Source organism: Homarus americanus, unplaced genomic scaffold (genome assembly GCF_018991925.1).
Source record: "Homarus americanus isolate GMGI-L3 unplaced genomic scaffold, GMGI_Hamer_2.0 scaffold37678, whole genome shotgun sequence".
Taxonomy (NCBI): Eukaryota; Metazoa; Arthropoda; class Malacostraca; order Decapoda; family Nephropidae; genus Homarus; species Homarus americanus.
In genome coordinates, this window is record NW_024725520.1 from 529,428 (window position 1) to 554,945 (window position 25,518).

The window sequence follows — 25,518 nt, forward strand, 5'->3', positions numbered from 1 at the left end:
CATGGTTACAAGCGTGATGTAGAGAGAGCTGGTTGGTGAGGATGCTCAGAGGAGGACAGCTTGTGGGTCGCCATACTTGCCGGCGGGAGCGAGGGCCGCCAGGCAGGAGCGGAGGAGGTGGTGTTGCTTGAAGAGTAGCTGTAGGTAGAAAGAGAGGTAGGTCACCATGAGGTCAGGTCTCATATAGCGGAGGTAGGCGTGGCTTAATAATTGATCTCCGTCGTGTAAGGTGGCGCTGGTTGACCTAGACCACGAGGCATACACTGAGGAATTCGCGGGGTCGGCTACTCAGCGACAAACAGCGTTTGTAGGGGAGGAATCGACCCGCAATTCCCAGTGTATGCCAGATGAAAGTATGGGTAAATATGTAGTATACAGCTAGCACCTAAATTACCTTATTGATTTTGCTATTTTTTGCCAAATTTTTTTAATGATATTGATAAAGAGAAGAGTGTGGCTTTTTAACCAAATCTTATTTTACCTAACGAAAACTAATCTCGATTTACCTAACCCAGTTTTATTTCCCATTTCCAAATATATTAAGAAAATAAAATTGTCAGAAACGAAGGGGAAAATGTTACTGCGAATTAATTGTGTTCAAAGTATGTGCTGGGTTTGTCTACTTTTTCACAGGTTAGGTAAGTTTAGGTAAGTTTAGGTAAGGTTAGGTTCTGGTAGGTTCTGTGCATTGTCATGATATTTTCTTTACTAAATGTCATCCAAACACCTCCTGAAAACTTGGTGCAAATCCCGTTGTTTTTATTTGTCCCGCATATAACACACCGGTGACTCACTTTCCTTCTCGCCATATTTGTGTCACTCTCATGTCAGTCACCAATCACCACGGCCAGGTCAAAATAAACAGCCGACACAACTTTTCCGGCCATTTAATCAGTTTTATCTAGTGGCCAGGCGCCTACAGGGACTACAAGTGCCTTAAGTCGCCCTTCCTTCCATATACTTTCCTTAATCAGTCCTGGTGCCGGTACTGAAGTGACTAGTCTAGACAGGACTATTGGTAGTAACTGTTTGACATCATGACATCTGTTAATCCCCAACATTGTCTTTCTGTTGCCTTGAAGCTAGTTAAGGAAGCTGGCGAGGTTAGTGTGATAACTTAACTCATGGTTAGTGTACGTACCTAGTATATGTGTATTAAGAGTTAAAGCTACATAACAAAACTATGGCAATCAGCACTTACATGGTTTCACAAAATTATTACATAACCTTATTAACTTGTATTATTGGAAAATTTATTGTACTTCACACAACTCTGTTAGAATGTCAAAATTATGTTTTATGTTTTTCTAGTGTATTTTTGTGTGTTTTGGTTGATTTTGACTTGATTTCCGTCGCAGATTACCTGTTGGGAACCGGGGTGGGACTCTTCTGACAAAAATCATGGCCAAGTGAATAAAAAATACAGTAAAAAAACACTAGAAAACATATAAACCAAACCCTTTTTTGGATGACCTAACCCTACCTAACCTGACCTAACCTAACCCTCGCGGTGTTTTTATATAACCAGACTTTCACCATATGAGGGAATCACTGTTATTTCTTAACTTATTCCGAATTAGGGTCTTTACTGAGGTCGGGAGAACACCATGAGATCTAAAAATGCTATTGCATGTTCGTTTTTTTTTTTTTTAATGCAATCAACTCCATATAATTGAAGTGACACCCATCGCAGACTTCCATTGTCGGAAACGAATTTGAATTTCGAAGCATGAGAGACCCAAAATTACAATCTAGTCTGATTGGGCAAAAAAATACCGACAATTCTAAAAACAGAAGACACAATTGATTTTAATTGGGTGCAAAAAAAAAGAACGCTATTGATTGGCCGCGTGATGTGTACAGGAACGCATGAGGATTTGTGAAGGGAACACGCCGAGTGGGAGGTCAGGTAGGCGATAATGGCTGAAGATTAATGGAATTAAAAAAAGAAAGGTTTGGCATGCGATATATACGTTATTATATGTTTCCGACGGTAATGTATTAAAAGAAAATTATCTTAAAAATGGCCGTCTTTTTCGAATGTGATAAAAGATTTGGTGTAGGAATGTTGTGTGAACTACTATAAAAATACCGTATTATTATTACAGTAGTAAGTATATATGTTATACACTTAATTGAAGTATGACAGATTAATACAGGGCAGGATGCAAATGCATTACAGGAGGATCTAAATAAACTGCAGGGGTGGTCTGAAAAATGGCAAATGAAATTCAACACCAGCAAGTGCAGCATACTTAATATTGGAAGAACAAATACTGACAATGTATACAGCCTTAACAACATCAACCTAGAGAAGTCGACTTGTGAAAGAGACCTAGGGGTACTTGTAAGCCCGGACCTACGGCCTAGAAAACAGTGCGTTAATGTTCGAAATAAGGCAAACAGAGTATGGGGTTTTATATCTAGAAGTGTAAGTAATAAGAGTGCAGAGGTCTTATTGCAACTATATCTTGTGCTAGTCAGGCCGCACCTCGATTATGCGGTTCAGTTCTGGTGCCCTTATTATAGAATGGATATCAATTCACTAGAGTCGGTGCAGCGAAGAATGACGAAAATGATTCCGGGACTTTGAAACCTTCCATATCAGGATAGGTTAAAGAAACTTAACTTGCATTCCCTAGAAAGACGAAGAGTGCGGGGAGATATGATAGAATTATTTAAGTGGGTGAAAGGAATCAATAAAGGGGATATAGAAGTTCTTATAATATCCGAGCAGGATAGGACTCGGAGCAACGGATTTAAGTTGGATAAGTTTAGGAGGGAGATAGGAAGAAACTGGTTCACAAATAGGGTGGTGGACGAGTGGAACAAGCTTAGCAACTTTGTAGTAAGTGCTGGAACTCTGGAAAGTTTTAAAAGGAGGCTAGATAGATTCATGGATGATAGAGAGTGGTAGTAACTCTCGACAGGAGCTGCCATGCACAGGCCAACCGGCCTATTGCACACTCCTTATTTTCTTATGTTCTTATAAATGTTGCCTCTAGAGACTACAGTAAAACGAAGTATAGCTATTGCAGAGTTATAGGATGCCTGTGTGGCCAGATTATGTATGTGTGCTGATTATGTGGACCTGTGTCTCCAGGTTATGTATGTGTCCTGATTATGTGGACCTGTGTCTCCAGGTTATGTATGTGTCCTTGTTATGTGGACCTGTGTGGTCAGGTGTGTATGTGTCCTGGTTATGCGGACTTGTGTGGCCAGGTTATGTATGTGTCCTGGTTATGCAGACCTGTGTGTCCAGGTTATGTATGTGTCCTTGTTATGTGGACCTGTGTGGTCAGGTGTGTATGTGTCCTGATTATGTGGACCTGTGTCTCCAGGTTATGTATGTGTCCTGATTATGTGGACCTGTGTCTCCAGGTTATGTATGTGGACCTGTGTCTCCAGGTTATGTATGTGGACCTGTGTGGTCAGGTGTGTATGTGTCCTGGTTATGCGGACTTGTGTGGCCAGGTTATGTATGTTCTCCTGGTTATGCGGACCTGTGTGTCCAGGTTATGTATGTGTCCTTGTTATGTGGACCTGTGTGGTCAGGTGTGTATGTGTCCTGATTATGTGGACCTGTGTCTCCAGGTTATGTATGTGTCCTGATTATGTGGACCTGTGTCTCCAGGTTATGTATGTGTCCTGGATATGTGGACCTGTGTGACCAGGTTATGTATGTGTCCTGATTATGTGGACCTGTGTCTCCAGGTTATGTATGTGTCCTGGATATGTGGACCTGTGTGACCAGGTTATGTATGTGTCCTGGTTATGCAGACTTGTGTGGCCAGGTTATGTATGTGTCCTGGTTATGCAGACCTGTGTGTCCAGGTTATGTATGTGGACCTGTGTGTTCAGGTGTGTATGTGTCCTGGTTATGTGGACCTGTTTAGCCAGGTTAAGTAGGTATCCTGGTTATGTGGGCCCAGGCTATGTATGTGTCCTGGTTATGTGGGCCTGTGTGGCCAGGTTATGTGGTATTATTTTAGTTTTGGCTATCCGAGGAATCTTAGGAATTGGGTTAGGTTAGATATACAAACTGTTTTCCCAATGTTTTTTTTGTGTTTTGAATGATTTGGACCTTGATATCTGTCAGAAATCTTATTTTATATGTCTAAATACAGGGATGATTAAACTATTTTTCACCAATTTCCACTAATCTGTTCAGGAATTTTTGTAATGCCTCTTCACTATCTGTGATAGCAGTATCATCTGCATAGTCTATGTTTTTGGTATTACTCTACCATAAACTTTTAGTCCTTCATTATCACTTATGACTTCTCTCATTAAGAATTCTTAATATGTATTATACAATGTTGGAAATAGAATACAGCTTTGTCTTACTCACTGCCTAACTGTGAACCAATTAGTGAGTTTATTATTTACTAACACCAGCCTCCCGTTGCTTTTTAAAAATCAACAAAGCAGGTGTATAAATTTTTTTGGACCTCTAAAGCCCCTTCACTCAAAATTCTAAAACCAAATATAGCTCCTCTACAGTAGTTCCTTTTCCTTTTCTAAATCCATTTTGCTCTTCAGATAACTCATTTCTATTCCAAATTTAATTTCTTAAATATGTATTTAATAAAACTTTGCAGGCATAACTTAAGCTAATTGTTCTAAACTGGGTGCACTCTAAGGCTCTTGGCTTTTTAGTATGGTACGATTAATAATACCCTGTACAAATATTGATTTTTTTTAAATGCTGTATTGGGAAGGTCTCCTTTGAAATAAAGTAGCTGTTCTGTACAAAGAATTACATATTACTGTATAGTCAAACATTTGATCCCTTTCTTGCCCATTTGTTTTATAAATTCTACTGGAAGCTGATAAACCCCACAAGCTTTACAATTTATCATTTTGCTCGCAGCTGCCTCAACTTATATTAAAAGAATTGGCATTTCGGTCTATATTTCCTTTTAGTTTCTTACCTCTACTCTATTCTTATCTTTTACTTCTGCTCAAGTAGGATCTTAATGTCTATGCTTTTAATTGTCCCACCCCATTTATTTCCCTTTTTCTGGTTCATTTGTTTAATCTTTTGGTACATTTTCCTTATGCCTTCTGTCCTCATCTTCATTTTCCTTGAATTTCCTTTCTAGATCATCTTCCTTGGCCTGTCTACAGTCCTTTTCAATTTTTTTATTATTTTTTTTGTAAACCTCCCTTCTATTTACCATATACTGTACTGTACTCTCTTCGCCTATCTATTTTCTTTGAAATTATTGTACAGTTTTCATCCACTCACTTTTAATCTCGTTCCTTCCATGTCCTATTAGTTTTCCCCAGTCTCTAATTGTAATTATTCAATTGTTGTCCTGGTTCATCAAAGTCACCCTCTAGCAATACTGAAATTTCATATTCTATCCCTGCCCCTGTTTAGAGTTTACATAAATCCCATTTGATTTTGTCCATAGTTTTTCTTTTTAATTTTTGAAGTTAAAGCCTCACTAAACTCATTTCTGGGACTTGACTCTATCCACAATTTGGCCCTGGATAGGTCTTAGTTTGGGTTATTGAATTTCTGAATCTTTCCTGAATTAAAATGTGATCTACAGGAGTATTTGATTCGTGACTAAGTTATTTTCATTGTCTTGGGGGTGAGACCCATGTATAGAAATGCTTAGGGTGTTGTTCAAACCATGTACGTATTTGCAATTATCATCTTGTTTTCCTTACAAAAGTCAATTAATATTTCTCCTCATTTCTATTACCCAACCCATGTGTTCTTACTTTTGGTGCTACTTTTCCTTTCCCAACTTTTGCATTAAAATCACTTATTATAATCAGACATTCATTAAACTTTACAGTGTCATATGCATTATTTAAATCTAAATTTTTTCAAAGACTTCATCCTCACTATCATTTGTTGGTGCATAAACCTGTATTATTACCAAGTCCATGGGTTTAGCATTTAACTTGATTAACATGACTGTCTGACAGTAGAACATAAGAATGAAGGAAACTGCAGCAGGCCTATTGCCCCATGCTGGGCAGTCCCATTTACACCCAACCCCCACCGCTCATATATCCATCCAACCTATGTTTGAAGCTATCCTGCGTACTCGAGTCAATGATGATGTTTGGTAACTTGTTCCTTTCATCCACTATACTCTATATCCAAACCAATGTTTACCTATTTTGCATCTAAATCTAAATTTGTCTAATTTAAAACCATTGTTATGAGTTCGCTCCTGACAATCTGGACCACACTTTGCACACCTCACAGTAGTTGGCAGAATACCATGAACCTTAAAGATGTCAAAGCAGTGGCTTCTTTTTCAAATACAGTACATGGCAAATAGTTTACCAAGCTGACGAAGAACATTCGTTGCACAGAGAATCCATTTAACTGTACAAGTATTGTTTGTGTTACAGCTGGTGCGTGATGCCATCAAGAAGAAGAAGAACGTTGAGACCAAGAGCTCAGTGGTAGATCTTGTGACAGAGTCAGACAAAGCAGTGGAGAAGCTGCTGATAACTGGCTTGTCTGGTGTCTTCCCTGACCACAAGTTAGTTAATGTAATTTAACATAACCTAGTCTTTAATAAATGTTTAAAATGGCTGACTTCAGCTCTGATACAAGCAAAAAACGAACAGGAGAGGTGAAGTGTTTCATCGAATTGTGGATGCTGCAGAACACATACAGAACGACCAATGCTCTTGGTAAGGTTACTTATTAGTGTTCTAACGAAGTAGAATGTGTATCCAAGCTGAAGATGGCCAGTTTGAACATTTATTATAGATTAAACTATCTTGGGCATATGCTGGAACTTTTCCCATGGCGGGGGTGGGGGGGGACAAAAGCATCCTAGGACAACAAAACACCCCTCAGTTAGAGTGCATAGTGAGACAAACTTCACTCCTTTTTTATATTAATGTTTCTCATGGTTAGGTTAGATTTGGTTAGAATTTTGTCCTAGGGTTTTTTTTTTTTTGAGGGTTTTGTCCTACACTCTGCAAGGACAGCTCCCACATTCGGGTTTGTGGGCTTAATAGTTCAGGGTTTGGGTTTTTATTATTTCCTGTACTATCAGTACTGTACTGAATAATTAACTTTGTACATCAACTTTTAGGAATTCATTAAGATGACTGTACATTGCAATATCTTAAATGTGTAAAGTATTGATAAACATCTTTGTTCAGTAGAAACAATCGGAGATTAACACCAAACAAAAATGTGCACATGTTTAAAACTTATCCCTAGTGTACAGTCAACAACAAAAATTTTCGTGCCACTTCCTGGGTGTGCTGAAGTGTTGGTATGCCTGCTCTAATTGCCAGGTATTTTCTCATGATAGAGATAAGTCATCTCATGAAGCGATTTATTTGTATGTATTCGAATAGTAATGAGAGTTTTGAGAACGTTTCACACAGAACATTAGTTTTGTTTGTATTCCTGGATTATAATGTTTATTTGTGACTTTTTTTCTTTCTTTTTTCATTTTTAGGGTGTTAGCCCACCCGGGTACAGGTCGCTGACTCACACGAGGGCCTGGGGGCAAAAATAGAATGATAAAAATAATAATGTAATTCTTCTCTTGTAAGCTTTGCTATTTGTAGTGGGTGAAGTGAATATTGTATAAGGTCATAGTTTTGCTTAGTTTCTGCGGCTTTCCAATGAAGATAATTATAATGGGAATTCAAGTATGGTACATAGACTGATCTACAAAAACATTCTTCGATAGTTGAGCCATTGACATTTGAATGGTGTTTCTGCCAACCACACTGTATGGGAGGAGTTACCGGTATTATTATTATTATAATTAGTATTACTATTACATTTTCGCCCCCCAGGCCCCAATGTGGGTCAGTGATCTATGCCTGGGTGAGCTAATCCCTGTTTAAAAAAAAAAAAATAAGATGCTCCCCAAAAAACTTTCGGTTTTCAGAGCTTTTCGGTTTTCGGAATTTCGGATAAAGGGTTGTCAACCTGTACTATGGCAAAATTACTTCAATATTTTTTAAACAAATTCAGTGGGGTATACTATAACGAACGGATCCTACTATGAATATTCCTATAACGAACGGTTTTACCTATAAAATTGAGAATGCTATAATGAACGAAACTCCTACAACGAACATTATTTATTTATTTATTTATTTATTTATTTATTTATTTATTTTTTTTTTTTACTAATTTATTGTTTTTTATTACAAGTATTAATGATATTCTTTATTTCAGGGGTTTAGATGCATATTTATGCACTTTTTTACAATTTTTACAATTTTATATTATAATTTTCAGTGTTAAGTGGTTATATTTGGGGGCCTGGAACGGATTAATCCTATAACGAACGAATGCTATAACGAACAAGGTTCTAGAACAAATTAGATTCGTTATAGCATACCCCACTGTACAAAACTTTTCTTACCTTATAACTTTGTGTTCCAACGAAGTAAATTACCGAATCCAATACGTACAGAGGTGGTCAGTGTCACGATGGTGTCTTGTACAAAACTGAAGTAGTTGGGTGAATGGTCTGCTCTTTATGACCTGATCTAAATTTACCAGCGATGTCAAACAGCTGGGCCTAGAGTGAAGGGAGTCTTAACTTCAGTTACTTGTTACCTGAAGTAACTGACCAAACCTCTCCAGGCCTCACGTACCGCACTTGCTTGCAGTCTGACCTCAGAAAAATGACCATGTTAATCCCCTTGTCCAACCAAGCATTGTTTTCCTATTACACAAGCATCTGCTGCCGTGGGGAACTGTCCCCTTTCTCAACAGAACCTCATTGTAAACATTTTCTTTAGGTGCAAATCACTATTCAAATACTTGTACTCATAGTTCCATAACTGTTCAGATTCGGACACATGTGTTTACAACATTTTTGACTGCAAATGACCTAAAAAATAAACTTATGAGGTATTGATATAAAGTATATGTAAGTATGTATTATTATGTTTTAGATTCATTGGGGAGGAGTCTGTAGCAGCGGGAGAAAAATGTGTGCTGACAGATGAGCCAACATGGATTATTGACCCCATAGATGGGACAATGAACTTTGTCCATAGTTTCCCATACACTTGTATCTCTGTGGCATTATGGGTAAATAAAGATGCCGAAGTTGGCATTGTGTACAACCCAGTGTTGGAACAGATGTTTACAGCTGTTAAAGGCCAGGGAGCCTTTTTGAATGATGAGAAGATCTCCGCCTCTGGACAGACAGGTGAGTGCTGTAACAAAGTTGCCTTGCACAGCTCATACTACACTCCTCACCTTTGCATTATGCACAGGGTCGTGGCAGACCTAAACAACAAGATGAAATATTAATAAAAAAATAATCTGAGACGTTAACAAACTTCCGGTGGTCTATAGGCCTCCCTTTTCTCTTGATACACTCCTGCAGGTGTGAAGGAACCGACTCTGGCAAGTTGTGGATTATTTGTGGGTCTAAATTATTTCACTCCTCACGACTGGCTGCCTCCAGCTTGGGGACGGTATTTGTGTCCTTGCCTTGTAAACGAAGCTTGACAATGTTCCGCTTATTTTCTATCGGATTAAGGTCGGGCAAATTGCTTGGCCAATCACTTATGAAGTTTACCTGACAGTCAACAAGCCATTGTATTACAGATTTTGCTGTGACATGGGGTACCATCCTGCATAAACATATCAGCAGGCCATTCTTCAAAAGACCCGGGCAAATAATCACAAAGCAGCTCCAAGTAGTTAAATTGGTTCATCATCACATTCCTAGGTAGCACAACAAGATCACCATTTCCAAAGTACGAGAGGCAACCTCACACCATTAGTGACTCAGGATGCTTAATTGTGCTAAAAGTGAACTTGGGGTCAAGTGAATCACTCCGGGGTGCCTGTACATAATAAAAATACGACTTCCAGTAAAAGAAAATGCTGCCTCGTCACCCCACAACACGTGCTGCCATTGGTCGTATCCCACTGAGCGTTAGCCTTGGCAAACGCGACTCTATGCTGCCTCTGGACAAGGGTGAGGAGTGGCTTCATGCGTGGTTGGTGGCTGCGAAAATGCAGGTCATCATGGATGCGGCGGTGAATGGTCCATACAGAAACATCACCTGGAAGTACAGGGTTTTTTCTTTCAATTCCTGTGCTGACAGACGTGGATTAGCATCAAGTTGCCTCTTAAGAACAGGTCACGTGCGTTGGGAAGTTTTTCGAGCCTTCTCTGGCCATACGCTGTGCACTGGTATTGCCAACCCGCCGTCATCTTGAAATTGTTTAATCCAAATCTGAACTGATCGTTCACTCACACCAACAATTCTTGAGACTTCCTTTACAGGTTTCTTGCCCTTAGGCAGACTAATAATTGATACTATCTGCTCTTTTGTTAAATCTTTCCTCTTGCCCATTGTGGTAAAAAAAAGCAAAGAAACAGCGGGTGTTGTGGCAATAAATAGGGGCAATTTCGGGAGGGGGGGGGGTAAAATTCATAAATCTTCGTTCACAAAATTTACTCGGGCAACTGGTGAACGTTTTGATTGCTGGCTGACTTGTCCTCAAGACTCCCTTCACCGCCAGACTTACAATGCCTGCCTCAGCCCCAGCTGGCTGGCATGGAGGGGTGTGAAACACTTCAGCAAAGATCACTTCCCGTCGGCCACCTCGCTCATAATGCAATGGCGAGGAGTGGAGTTGGAACAATAACCAGCAAGCTCCTCTTTGCTCTTCTAATGTGTATCTATCTTTTATTTTAAAGAAAATGTATATTAACAATACTGTACTGTATAAATGTTATGATAGTTTAGTTTAAGTTGTCATTAATCTCCGCAGTTATGGCTTGATTCAGGTTACTGTCACAACTGGCAATTTTCCCACCTTCAGCAGCATCTTGTGGTAAATATTATGATATCTTTTAGACCTAGGCCAGCCCTGGCACTCTTGTGATAAATATTATATCTTTCATTTCAGACCTGGGTCAGGCCCTAGTATTCTCAGAAATGGGTACAAGTCGTGACCCTGAGAAAGTTGATACAGTCCTTACCAATTTGACAACTTTAATAACCAAAGTTCATGGGTAAGTTTAATATTTTATCTGGTTTAAACATTAGAAGTTTCTGGCTCACTTGCTGATATGTTCTGGGTATGATATATTTTTGTATTTAATATTTCTTTCAATAAAATTTTAAATTTGTTTTACTAATCTTTTTAGATACACCTGTAGTTGGTTATCTTTTTAAATTGTTTCCATAGACCTGTAGGAAGATATTAAAGCCTGTACAGTATAGTACAGTATGTTATAAGTGAAGATGTTAATTGTTAGTTCAAAATATAGAAGCAACTTTAGAGAGAGTAACAAGTCACATTGTGTAAAGGTGCCGCACCATGGGCTCTGCTGCCCTACACATGGCTCATGTGGCGTGGGGCGTGGCAGATGCCAACTATACCCTGGGCATCCACTGCTGGGACATTGCTGCTGGTTATCTCTTGGTAAAGGAGGCAGGAGGAGTGGTTGTAGATACTGCAGGTACCTACAGTATTACAGGGTTTTACAGTTCAGTACTTTATACGTACAGGCTTACAGGGAGTATTTTAAGGCTTTTTAGTACAGTACGAGGTTTCACAGATACTAACACTCCTCTAAAGGTCTTTGTGTGGATATTCTCTTCTCTTTAATTTACAGTAATTTTATTTACTCTATTTTCATTGATTAATCACTGTCAAAATCCTATGTATGTCCAGCTGTATCTTAACCTCTTGGTTGCCACACATGGTAATGGATCGAGTGCTGAGAGTTTACCACACATGGTAATGACTGATAACTGACCTCTAGTGATGATTGCCCTGGTAATGACTGATAACTGACCTCTAGTGATGATTGCCCTGGTAATGACTGATAACTGACCTCTAGTGATGATTGCCCTGGTAATGACTGATAACTGACCTCTAGTGATGATTGCCCTGGTAATGACTGATAACTGACCTCTAGTGATGACTGCCTTGGTAATGACTGATAACTGACCTCTAGTGATGACTGCCCTGGTAATGACTGGTCTTTAGTAATGACTTGCCTCTAGTGATTGGTCTCTGGTGATGACTGGTGAGATTTGGTAATATAACACAATGGGATGGATTCACATTGATGTCAAAGTCTTTGTACTCTATAAAAAGTTACTACCAAAAGTGCATTTTTAAACTACTGATGTTAATTACTATAACAGGGGTGAGTGTCTTGTACTGCTGCTTGCCTATGTGGTGTAATGAACACCTCTTCACCGCAGTATTGGGATGTGGTGACCAAGGGCCTAATTTTTCATAATTACCATGAGTTGTAGGATAACTTAAGCAGATAATAGCTAAGTCGTGCATTATCAACAGTAATGTATTGTTATATACATGTACTGTACTTGTTGTATATGAGAAACTCACTGCTATGATGGTTGTTGGTTGGTGTATCATATATCAGCTGAGCCCAGAGTAGGCTGTAATTTGTTAATGACTTAATTTCAGCATTCGTGGAGTAGGTTCGGCTGCACTTTCTATGATGTATGTAGCAGCAGGTTGGGGTGATGCCTTCTATCACTGTGGGTTGTGCTGTTGGGATATGGCTGCTGGCTACCTAATCATTAAGGAGGCAGGGGGGTATTTATGCGACACTCAAGGTTCGTACTACTTTTAATACTCTCTGCTCTAACAACTGTTATTCATTTGCCTAACACCTTTTTTTTAAGAATTGATATCATCCAGATAATTCAAAAAAGTAGCTTGGCCTTGTGAAATTCACTTTTTTTTTAGGGACATGTTAAAATGTGACCCTTGATAACTGTTTATGGCTCTATTTGGGGTGTTTGTAGCCATCAGTTAAAGGCCCATAAGGATTAAGGACAGGCATTCAACAAAAACTGCTTGTTGGGAGGTGAGACAGGCATTAAAATATCTACATCAGTTTCTTGGGAACCTTTCCCCTGAATTTAAGTTTTGTTGCAATCATATATCCAGAAAATTTTAATTAATCTGGTTCTTTTTATGCACCTCCTCTGCTATCACAGGGCATGTCACAAGCATAGTCCATTGTCTACCACTAGTACTGTACTGTATAGTGCGTGTGACTCACTAGGACACGATATAGATCATTGTTTGCCATTACAGTAGTACAATATTGTAAGTGTGACTCACTAGGACCTGGGTGCAGGACAACTCATACTCAATGAAACATGTCAACTCATACCCATATATACATAAAGTACAGCCACTGCCATGAATTCATTTATAATACACAGGGAGTCAGTTAAAATATTAAATCATTAATACAACCTGGATTGAATCATTTTCTCTTTATAAACTGTTAAGGACAGTACTGTACATTTTTCCTTATATTTTTTTTTAAAGATTACACTGTAACCAAGTTTAAGTTTTAGAAATACAGTTAACAGTATGTATATGCACAAGTTTGTATCAGATTCACTAAATCGAGTACTGTATGCTGATCAGGAAAATGAAAACCGTTTTTGCATATCCAATCACATTTTATTGAACTTTTATTTAATATATAATTTTATAGAGTAAATTCAAGGCTTCATTCCCTTATAGTATACATACAAAACTTCCAATACTGTACAATTAATAGGAAAGATTTATGATTACACTGCCTCCTCGCTAAACATGGATTTGTTAAACACAGATTCGCTTGAACACAGGTTTTTGATTACTACATAGTATTGCTTAACACGGCTAAGATTTGCTCGAACACGGCTTGAGCCAGGCTAACATGGGAAATTTTGGTCAAATGCAGTCAGTTAGAATAGGTTTTGCACAGGCCAGCCAAGCCAGCTGATGCTTGAGTCTATTACAGTCCATGGGTAGTGTCCCCATGCCACCCACACGCCACGTGGGCCCATTGTTTGTATAGTACTTGGTCCGGCCACAACAAAACATTTCGCTGGGATTAACTTCAGTTTTATCGTCTGTTTTTTCTCACCATGGCTCCACTTAAGTGTTCTCCAAATGCCCTTCGGGGAATTAAGTTAGACATTTTTCAATGACTTGAAAGAGGCCATTGCACCTTCTCTATCGGGATGATTTCTCCATAAACAAGTCAACACACAAATAAATGTTTACTCCTTTTATGTTTTTGACCTTATGATTGTTATTTCTTTTACTTTTTTTGCACATTTTGTTTGTAGGATTGTTTGTGCATGTAACTTGAGTAAAAAAAAAGTGAAGAAAGTTAAGTTTATCTACCTGAAATATGAGTTGAAAAATAACCATAACATATATCCTCCCAGCTCATCCTGCTAACACTCACTGTTGCACAACGAAATTTTATTCCCTTTATGTATTTTACGTAATGAGACCTATTATTTGTTTTTACACATTCTGTATGTACTGTAGGATCGTATATGCATGTAACTGAATAAAAAAAAATATAAAGTTCTGTTTATCTACACGAAATTATGGCTCTAATCTTCTCAGCATTCCTCTTGATGCACCATGAAGAGGGATAATGAGGGCAGTCATGCATGACACAGCCAACGTCTGTGCATATGGCGGCTGTGTTAAACTTTCATTTAGCTTGTCCTTAATGGTTTTAGCTGCATATTTTCATCTAGATAGTATTTTATTAATGTTTTTAATGTGTTAGGTAGTAAATTATAGTAATTGTGTACTATTTATCATTAATTAGATAGATTTTGTTGTTGTGCTGGAACTGATATCATGGAAATGCCAGTGTCTCCACAACATTATGTTTAAGTGAATTTGGTAGATGTATGTGTATTCGTGAGCTACTTTAGAGCTGTACGATGTCTTTGAACTTTGGTGTATGTGTGGGGGGGCGAGGGAACTTTTTGGGGTCCACCTGATGTATCCCTTATCTCCCTGTGTTATAATGGGTTTGATCTACAGTGTTTTCTGGGAATGCAACCTCAGTGTTAAGTGAGGGGGGCAGTGTATATCAGTCATCTATATATATTAACATGTGCAAAGAATGTTATATACTGTAGTACAGGTTGAAACTCTCTAGTCCAGCATCCTTTAACTGCAGAAATTGTTAAGTATAGTCACCACAGAATTAGTAGAAAAGTCATTTCAATTTGTTAGTGTGCCTTATGAATAAAGAAAATACTGTACAGTAAGGTCTCGGAGTACACTATCCAAAGTGTCTGACCCCCTGAACCGCCCTTACACTTGGGTCTCACTTTTGCATGAGCCAACCCACTCAGCATATCTCACTAGCTCAGCATGTTTATCACTTGTCTGTATTCATTTGAGAAAAAATTAATATAAATAAAAGCATTAGTTGTACTATACAGTAATACCCTAGTTAGCTCTACCCCACAGAGCACTATTTTGTTATAATGCTCTTGCTTGCATCTTGGTGATCTAGAAGAAAAAAATAGTCAAAAGTCACGAGTCCTAACACTCACAACATGCTAGGTGCAACTCTGTTTTTACTCACTTGGCCAATCAGCTCCAAGTGCTCTCTGTTTACCACACACACACACACACACACACACACATACACATACACATTGGAATTAATACAGCAACGCATCAAGAGTGAGGGTGATGACTGTGTTGCTGGTTTAGCGCTTTGTTATATAATATTATATTAAGTGTAGGTCTTATTGTATGACCTAAAATTGTGTGTGGTTAACTGAAGCACAAGTGCATGTCAGCATGGTGATGAGCTATAGATCAGCTGTTGAAGAGCGCTTAGCAACACACCTGTTGCGTGTTGCCACTCCTTTCCACTCCATCTCTCTAATCACCCATACCTTTCTGCTTTCCCACTCCATATTTTAAAATGTTATGTAATGTAATATTAAAGGGATACAATGTTGCTCATTTATACTGTACAGTGATCCCTCGGTTAACAAGCGCCTCGGTTAATGAGATTTCGGTTAACGAGTTACCTTCCATAAGATTCTTAACTTCGGTTAACGAGCAATCCCTCGATTAACAAGATTTTTACGAGCCGACCTCAACATGTTTTCGCTTGCATTTGGCGGTCCACCAGCTGTAGTATTAGTCCGCCAATACAGTAATCGGTTCTAGGGCTTAAATTCCTTACTATTTTAGTAAATATCAAGAAGTTTATACTATTCAATAATTTTAAAAGTTTTATACTGTATTAAATTTTTTAGTCATTTTAACAATTATTGAACATAATTGAAGTATAGGAAGCTAGTTTTTTGAGAGCCATACAGCCTGTGAACACACCATACAGGCGTCAGTCTCTGTGTCTTCAGTGGAGGTAACATCTTGCTTGAGACTATCTTCAACTAAATGCTTTTTTTCTGTGTTTCCAAGCAAATTATTGGTCAATTTGAAATTTATTTTACATATTAACAATATATAATGCAGTGCAGCGTTGATTTGAAGAAAATAATCTTGAATTACACCAAGAGAACTAAAATTTTATGGGTGAAATGGCGCCATGGGGTGACTTCTCTTCCACCCCAATGCCTGCTCTTCTCCCTTCTCCTCCACCCCCATTCTAATTCCCATCATCATCATCCAGGAGCCTTTTACATACACACCTCAAAGTAATTGTACTTTACTACCTTTTTTGTTGATTTTAGGCAATTTTCGATGAGCTGGAACCAATTGCCCAAAAACCCATTGAAACAATGGTTTCGGTTAACGAGTTTTTTGGTTAACGAGCAACCTTCTAGAACGAATTGTGCTCGTTAACCGAGGGTCCACTGTACCCTGTACTTCATTCAATTTTGTGGGTGGATATCAACTGTTCAATAGCATCTGGCAGTGCTGCAGGCATAGTGTTACCAAAAACCAATAGACACTTCACCTCCTTACCACTATCTCCCTCGCCACCTCCATCATCACCACTATGTCTATTATCTCCACCTAAATAATAATTTTAGTGATGCAAAGATGGATTAGTTTCAGCCAGAGCAGAGCCGTATGATATCCACTGACTCCCTCTCTCCCTCCCTCCCACGCATTGCATCTCACCTCACTGACACACTGCCTCTCACATGCATTATACTACAGTTGTCACTACTATTCATCATACGACTGTCATTCATGGTACATTATTGTTTAGTTGTTATTCATTAACTAGTAAGGAAACCTTGTGGGGTATGTTATGTTTGGGTTCACACTCAGGATGGGATGGAGAAAGGAAACTCACAATGTGCTCTCTGTATACATATTGTATTAGATGTACAATGCAGCTCAGTGCTGGGAAGGCAGTATGTTCACAAGCATTGAGTAGAGAGAGCTGGTTGGTGACGGTGCTCAGAGGAGGACCAGCTTGTGGGTCGCCATGGTTGCCGGCGGGAGCGAGGACCGCCAGGCAGGAGGAGGAGGAGGAGGTGTTGCTTGCTGGTGGCTGTAAGTAGAAAAGAGAGGTAGGTCACCACGAGGTCAGGTCTTATATAGCGGAGGTAGGCGTGGCTTAATAGTTGACCTCCGTCATGTAAGGCGGTGCTGGTTGACCTAGACCACGAGGCATGCACTGGGGAATTCGCGGGGTCGGCTACTCAGCGACAAACAGCGTTTGTAGGGGAGGAATCCACAACAACCTTACTGTTATAATCTTTGTTTATTAATGCATGTATCCTTCACATACAATATTGTACAGTACAGCTGTATATATCTCATTGATAAAAAATAATGTCATCAGGAATGCTTCTCCATTTATGCAATGTTATAATGCCCTTTAGAGAGCTGTTTTGGATAACGCTCTGTTATCCAGGAACACATCCTGAGTGTTAACCAAGGTATTAATGTACGTACTCTAACGTGGCATAGAAATAACGAAAATATAATATAAAACTAAAATCAGAAAAATGAAGACCATGGATGTGTATGTGTGGGTAGTGAACATCTGTGTGTGGAGGCAGTGAGCTGTAACTGGGTCGCTTACTCACCATTCCAGCTGCACTCGCTCTCTCCCTCCTTTCCTACCTCCCTTCCTTCCTTCCCCAATTTGAGTCAGCTGGTTACCCGGCTGAACTGTGTCATGTCACCCAGAGAATGGTTTGAGTGTTGAAGAAGCAATTCTTTGTACATAAAATAATGTATACTGCACCAGTAATTGTGAGGAATCAATAGAAATATTACAATATTAATAAAAAAAAGAAAAGAAAAAATACTGCATGGCCATTTGGTAATTGTTTCACTACATGAGACACAGTAGACAACAAACAGCTGAGATCCCCTTACCCCGACCTGTGTGCTAACTCCTACACACGTAAGAAATGTTTTTGACCTTATGATACGATTGTGTTTGCATGTAACTGAATAAAAAAAAAGAAGAAAATTACATCTCGCTCACTCACTCAAAATTTGGGGAACTTTCCTAACAGGTATTTGAATGCTAGAGGATCCTTGTCCATAGCCTTGACCAGTTGTTTGACAAAACCAAGCTTAATGTTCACTGGTGGCAACAGAATCTTGTCTTTTGGAACCAATGGAGCTTTGGCCACAATCTACATTGAATGTACTAGGAATGACTGAGTTGTATGGTGGCCAAACTTTGCGAGTGTAATGAATAATAATAATAATAATAATAGTAATAATTATTAACGGTTTATTGAAAGAGCATGGCAGCTGGAAGGCTCGGGCATGACTGTCCCACATACGGGATGTATAAAGCACATTTATTTGGTAAATCCAATCTGCAGTCCTGGTAAAAGTGCAACAACCTTTAAGTCTGGACAGATAGACCAACAGTGATCAGAATACTTGATACAGTTGAGAATAAAACCAAGGTTATCGTAAGTCTCCTTCAAGATACACCAGAATATGCAACTGGTACAGAAGGTAAAACATTGCCATTATGCAGCAACACTGCCTTTACACTGTAGGTTGATACATCAGTGAAAAGTCAGGTGGATCTTATTACACTTCCAAAATACTTTGTGAACGTCAGCCTCTGGCTGGAAATCTGAACAGCTTGTATTAGAATTATCACTTGTTGGAGTTAGTGTCAGTGTTTTCAAAGGGTGGGAACAAAGCAAAAATGTTATACAGCCGAAATTATGCATTCTGAAACCGTGCCTTTAAAGGGTCTAGCATATTATATTCACTTTTAAAATACAGAAAAACGTGTGATACACAAAAACTATCAGTTTAATTATATACACCTTAAAAAGCATAACAATTTTCATTGTTAGTTTGTATAATTTCTTTGTTATACAGTGTTATCTTTTGTTAAATATTAAACTTTGCATCCATCTCTACTTTTTTATTTTAGGATTTGTTTATGATTTTAGGATTTGTTCCCTGGTAGGTTAACTTTTGTTTTGTTATTGTGTTTAGGATTTGTTCCCCGGAAGGTTGTTAACTTTTGTTTTGTTCTGTTTTTAGGATTTGTTCCCTGGAAGGTTGTTGAATTTGTTCTGTTTTTAGGATTTGTTCCCCGGAAGGTTGTTAACTATGAGCTGCAAACTTATAGGCATGGTGAGCTACAAAGTTGTTAACTAGATACAGTATACAACATGTTACTGTAATTCTTGGTTGTGTGGACATGATAATTATTTCTTGAGGTTGTAAGAAGTAGTTTGATGATCACAAAATAGTTTTATAATTATGGTAAATATTAGTCTTTGTACCTCTAAATCAGGGGTCCACAACCCTCGTATTTCCGGCCGTATGTAACCAGAATACAGTACAGTATTAATATTTGCGGCTGGCTTGATGATATCCAAATAATGTTATGAGCGGCCGGCTAAGTTGATAAGGTAAGATAAAGCTCTTTGAACACTTAATGCAGCAAACACTTAATCTCTTTGTATGACTAAGAAACTTTATACTTTGGCAGCTGACTACACACACAAAAGTACAGTACAGGGTACATGTAATGCTTGTTACAATTTCAGTCAGAATTCACAGATGCATAGTTTTTTTAAGATTAACGAGTAAGAAAATTTTATTAATTTGTTTCGGATCCTATTCTTTTTAAGCAAATGAGGTCAGCCACTGTTAGCCATACAGTATATTGACGAGGAAAATCTTGGTGATGCACAGTTGTAGCTCCTAGACCTGTAGACTAATACAGTATCTTGAAGCACACTCACAAAAGAACAGAGTCATTGTTGGACTTTTGGGGGAAAGAAGTGCATCAGGTAACAGTGAAACGAGTAGATTTCATAGTGTTTTCGATGTTTGGGTCAACCTACTGTTGCCAGCGGATTTGCATAAAGAACAAGTGCAGTACACTACTGTACCACAGTAGGTTACTTAAATTTTTTTTCTGTCTACCAGTATATTTATCTGAATACAGTACATGGCTTAGCTCTATATTTCTTAAAACTCAATTTCATGCATTATTTTTCTGAATTTAATACATATTGCATAATTACACTGAGTGATGGCAATGGTTGATGACTGATTTCTTGTTTGTAATGTGGCCTATTATTATATAAAGGTTGCGGACCCGTGCCCTAAACTGATGTCTTCACTTTATATTATCATACAAAAGAAACCTTCCCTTGTTCCTCCTACCTTTTTCTATTTTCACGTAACTCATTGTCTATTGTACTTCTCATTGTTTAAAATTGTTTTTAATATTTTTTTTCATATACAGTAGTACAGTTTATCATTTATTAAAGTAATTGTCTTAAAGTATGGTAGGTGCATTCAAAGACACACACACAGTGCACTGTAAGATATCTGGATTGTCTGTACCTGTACTGTACTGTAGTAATGCACAGTACATATAAATCCATCCTCCAACAATATCTTACTACCAATGTACCATATTGGTACCATAGCCCACATCACCACTGTACCATATTGGTACCGTAGCTCAAACCACCACTGTACCATGTTGGTACCATAGCCCACACCACCACTGTACCATGTTGGTACCATAGCCCACACCACCACTGTACCATGTTGATACCATAGCCCACACCACCACTGTACCATGTTGGTACCATAGCCCACACCACCACTGTACCATGTTGGTACCATAACCCACACCACCACTGTACCATGTTGGTACCACCCACACCACCACTGTCCCACACACCACCACTGTACCATGTTGGTACCGTACCACCACCACTGTACCATGTTGATACCATAGCCCACACCACCACTGTACCATGTTGGTACCATAGCCCACACCACCACTGTACCATGTACGCCATGTTGGTACCATAGCCCACCACCACTGTACCATGTTGGTACCATAGCCCACACCACCACTGTACCATGTTGGTACCATAGCCCACACCACCACTGTACCATGTTGGTACCATAACCCACACCACCACTGTACCATGTTGGCACCATAGCCCACACCACCACTGTACCATGTTGGTACCATAGCCCACACCACCACTGTACCTTGTTACTTCTTAGAGACTCTCTACAACCTCGGCTTAAATATACGTACAGTGGGATTTCAGGATTAATTCATCATTAATTGCTACTAACATGTCACACAAAAGGTATTTATATTTTTTTTTCTTTTAGAATACGTGCCATGGGGTCATGCACGTTGAATATGTGTCACGTGGCCCTTGGCGGAGTTGATATCTGCTTTGAGTTCGGAATTCATGCTTGGGACATGGCAGCTGGTTACCTGATCATAAAGGAGGCAGGGGGAGTAGTCATTGATACTGAGGGTATGTCATTGTGGTGATGTTCAATAGCTTACTACAATAATGGTAAACTAACATGTAGACTCTGCATGTAGTACTACCCATAACCTTAATGTAACTGTAGTGCTTAATTTTCTTTACAGCTTTTAATGCTTTTACTTTTTTCTACAATATTGCTTTCAGGTATGTGATAGTGATGACACAAACTTACAGGAGTATTAACTAATGCTTGTATCACACATACTTAAAGGAGTATTAACTAATGCTTGTAGGTGGATGATGATGAGAATTAGAATGGGGGTGGAGGAGAAGAGAAGGCATAGGGGTGGAAGAGAAGTCACTCCATGGTGCCATTTCACCCATAAAATTTTAGTTCTCTTGGTGTAATTCAAGATTATTTTCTTTAAATCAACACTGCTCTTCATTATATATTGTCAATATGTAAAATAAATTTCAAAATGATCAACAATTTGCTTGCAAACACAGAAAAAAGTGTTTAGTTGAAGAGAGTCTCAAGCAAGATGTTACCTCCACTGAAAAGATACAAAGACTGACGCCTGTATGCTGTGTTGGCAGGCTGGATGGCGTGCCACAAACTAGTGACCCTACCTTCAATAATTGTTAAAATGACTAAAAAAATTAATAATAAACTTTTAAAATTTTTTAATGGTATAAACTTCTTGATATTTGCTAAAATGGGAAGGAATTTAAGCCCTAGAACCGATTACTGTATTGGCGGACTAATATTACAACTGATGGACCGCCAAATGCAAGCGAAAACATGTTCAGGTTGGCTCGTAAGAAACTCGTTATCGAGGGATTGCTCGTTAACCGAAGTTAAGAATCTTATGGAAGGTAACTCGTTAACCGAGGCGCTCGTTAACCGAGGGACCACTGTACTGTCTTGTAGCATTATTAGTTGTTTACATATGTAGGCAATTATTTTGTAAGAAATTACCAAAAATTTGCATAATGAATACAAAACGGCTTCCCAGTGCTTCCCAAGCACACCTTTTATCAAGAAACAGTGAGAAAGTGTCATTTTAGAGGTGAAATTAAACTTTATTAATCACCATTAGTATAATGAACAATGTGTCTTTTCTCTAGTTGTTGGAGTTTATAGTTGCTTTTTTTGCCTGGGTTATTTGTAGATAATTTATGCATGTGCTTATATTCTTTTACTTTTTTCTTCTTACAGAACATTATTGAGCATGTACTGTAGTTGCATTAAATGATGTCTTTATTCATGTTATATCTGAATGTGTCTTATGTGTATACTTGCATAATATATATATATATATGATATTCTTGCCTAATTCTTACCACATACTGTAGATATTTTATAAAAAAAGTGATGTACATATTTAGGAAATAAAACTTTTTTGGTGGTAACAGGTGGCCCATTTGACCTGATGCGGCGGCGAGTGTTGTGCGCCTCAACACAGGAGTTGGCTGAGAAGATAGCAAAGCTGTTGAAGCAGTACCAGCCAGAGAGAGATGGTGTTAGTGAGTAATGTGTACAGACGAAATAGTACACTGTACAGTATATACGTGTTACTAACACTCGCCTGTAGAAGCCGATAACCATACCATTTTCTTTTATGTACTGTACAAGTTAACTCATAAACATAGTTAAATTAAAAGTGTGTGCTTAGCTTACACATACTTTTAAATTAACTCTTAAGCTTAAACACACTTTTACATTTTTCTTATGTTTAATGAGTAAAAATAAATCTCAGTATTGTAAGGTTAGAACTTTGACAGCATTCCTTATACAGGTGTTATACCAGAGTGATTACAGGTATATACCAACTATAGTTGTTCCTATATTCTGATGTACCGGTATATAATTAATGGTGCCATGTGTTGTTTAGTGACACATCTTATAATATACTGTAATGTACAGTACATCAAGATAAGATAAGGTGTTCATCGTCTCTTAACTTTACCACAAATTGGGTTTTTTTTTTAATTGTGAAGTTATTTTTATTGTATAATTGATCATAATATATATAACTGATACAAAATTTTATTCTTTATTTGGATATTGGAATGTTGTTATAGGAATTATTTGTATCCAAATATTGTATATAAGGTGAAAATGTATTTATGTAAGAGAATAAGCTGATGTGTAAATGTTTATAAGAGGGACACCATCTGAGTACAGTATTGTTGATATAACACAAATACTGTACAGAAGCCAGGGTACATGGATTCCCTCACTTTGGTCACTCTACAAGTACAGTCCAATATTCTCATGGAAGATTAATACACTTGTCCAAGGGAGAAATGTTTTTTTATTACATCCTTTCTAATACAGTTTTTTGTTCCTTCTGTGTGTTTGTAATAGTGATGATAATTATAATTAATGGACAAAAATGACTTATTACTTACACTGACATGGAGGGAGTGAGTTGTTTAACAAAATCTTTCATTACAAAAAGGAACAAGAAATGAACAAATGTGTGTGTGCGTGTGTTCAGTTGTACTGGGTAAATATATCTCCTTTATGCACCATTTTTATTTTATTTATTTTTTTATTATTTGTTTTCTTAAGTTTATGTGTTTAAATATTATACTGTACTGATTTTCTGGCTCATTAATACACAATAAACATTACACCTAGAATATCAGAGACCAGAGGCGGCATGCATGAAGCAAATATAGGGGGTGCCAAAGATTTAAGACCCTAGGTGTATTTTTTATTTTATTTTTATTTTTTTTTTACCACACACAGGGATTAGCCCACCCGGGCACAGATCACTGACCCACATTGAGGCTGGGGGGCGGAAATGTAATAATAATAACGATAATAATAAAGAACCATAAAGAAATACAAAAAGATCAAAAGTGAGAAACAATATATTGTATGTATGTTGTGTTGTCAATAGTAAGAGAAACAATTGAGACCCTGCAATTGTGTGTAAATGAGGCAGAAAGTCGGATCAGCAACCTGGGACTTGGTCGCAATTTTTGCAATGCTATGTGACAGCAGGGTCTACCATTAGACAATACATTATGCTTCCAAAATCTTCCCAGGCAGTAGTGCCTCCCTGTTTGGTATCTGCCTAATACCTACTCCCCCCAGCTGGGTGGGCTCACTATGCTTGCCATGTTCCCCAACCCACAACTCCTTGGATCCCCCCTTTTGATATTCCTGGATCTGCACTTGAACAATCCTCTGCAACTGAAGGAGCTTGATAGCTACTTGAAATGCCCTGGGGATGGAATGGAGTTATTGAGGTCTTTGCCTACATTATGTAACTTATCTCTTAAGCTTAACACCCCACAACTTGCATCTGCTGCTTGTGAGCATCTGTTTAGTCATGTTGGGCTTATTATTTATTATTTGATTGATTTATTACACCCCAGGGGGTGACAAGCCGAGTCACAAGACCATGCGGTTGGACAATAATACGAGTGCTTTGGTACTCGTGTCTCGCTATGACTTGTGATATGAAGACAATATTGATATTATTTAAGGGCAATGGGAGTTAGCACCCACCGAAGCACGGGTAGCGTACAAGAATTAAATCTAAATTATTATGAATAAGTATATACAGTATATATATATATATATATATATATATATATATATATATATATATATATATATATATATATATATATATATATATATATATATATATATATATATATATATATATATATATATATATATATATATATATATATATATATATATATATATATTTTTTTTTTTACAGGGAATATCCCACCCGGGCACAGGTCATCGACCCACAGATTGTAATATAGTATGGAAACACAGAAGAAGGCAGAGCATTCCACAGTCTGGCTGTGTGAGGAAAGAAGGATGCACTATAACGGGTTATTCTAGTGTGACCGACATCCACACAGAAACTGTGGGCACAGTGGGCAACACGAGTGTTAGTACAAGCCCACGGCCTTGCTGGTGGTACACAGGATGCCAAATCCACCGATCATTGCCCGTTAAAGTACCTGTAAAAGAGAGAGAGTGAAGCAACATTG

The 25,518-nt window shown here is 38.2% G+C and overlaps 1 protein-coding gene across 4 annotated transcripts; it reads left to right on the plus strand.

The window, feature by feature from the left end:
- The first annotated feature begins 787 nt into the window (after positions 1 to 787).
- Positions 788 to 23,797, plus strand: LOC121865172 (inositol monophosphatase 1-like). Of its 4 annotated transcripts, none has more exons than XM_042364482.1 (6): positions 788 to 1,103; positions 6,382 to 6,515; positions 8,917 to 9,176; positions 10,898 to 11,003; positions 12,437 to 12,588; positions 22,903 to 23,797. In XM_042364482.1, exons 1-6 carry the CDS (start codon positions 1,038 to 1,040, stop codon positions 23,019 to 23,021), a joined length of 837 nt encoding a protein of 278 aa, XP_042220416.1. In that variant the 5' UTR covers positions 788 to 1,037; the 3' UTR covers positions 23,022 to 23,797. The 4 variants fall into 4 exon arrangements, with proteins under 4 accessions (XP_042220416.1, XP_042220417.1, XP_042220418.1 ...); XM_042364483.1 differs by lacking the exon at positions 12,437 to 12,588 and adding an exon at positions 11,302 to 11,453 and having other exon boundaries at positions 789 to 1,103; XM_042364484.1 differs by lacking the exon at positions 12,437 to 12,588 and adding an exon at positions 21,380 to 21,531 and having other exon boundaries at positions 794 to 1,127.
- The last annotated feature ends 1,721 nt before the right edge of the window (positions 23,798 to 25,518 follow it).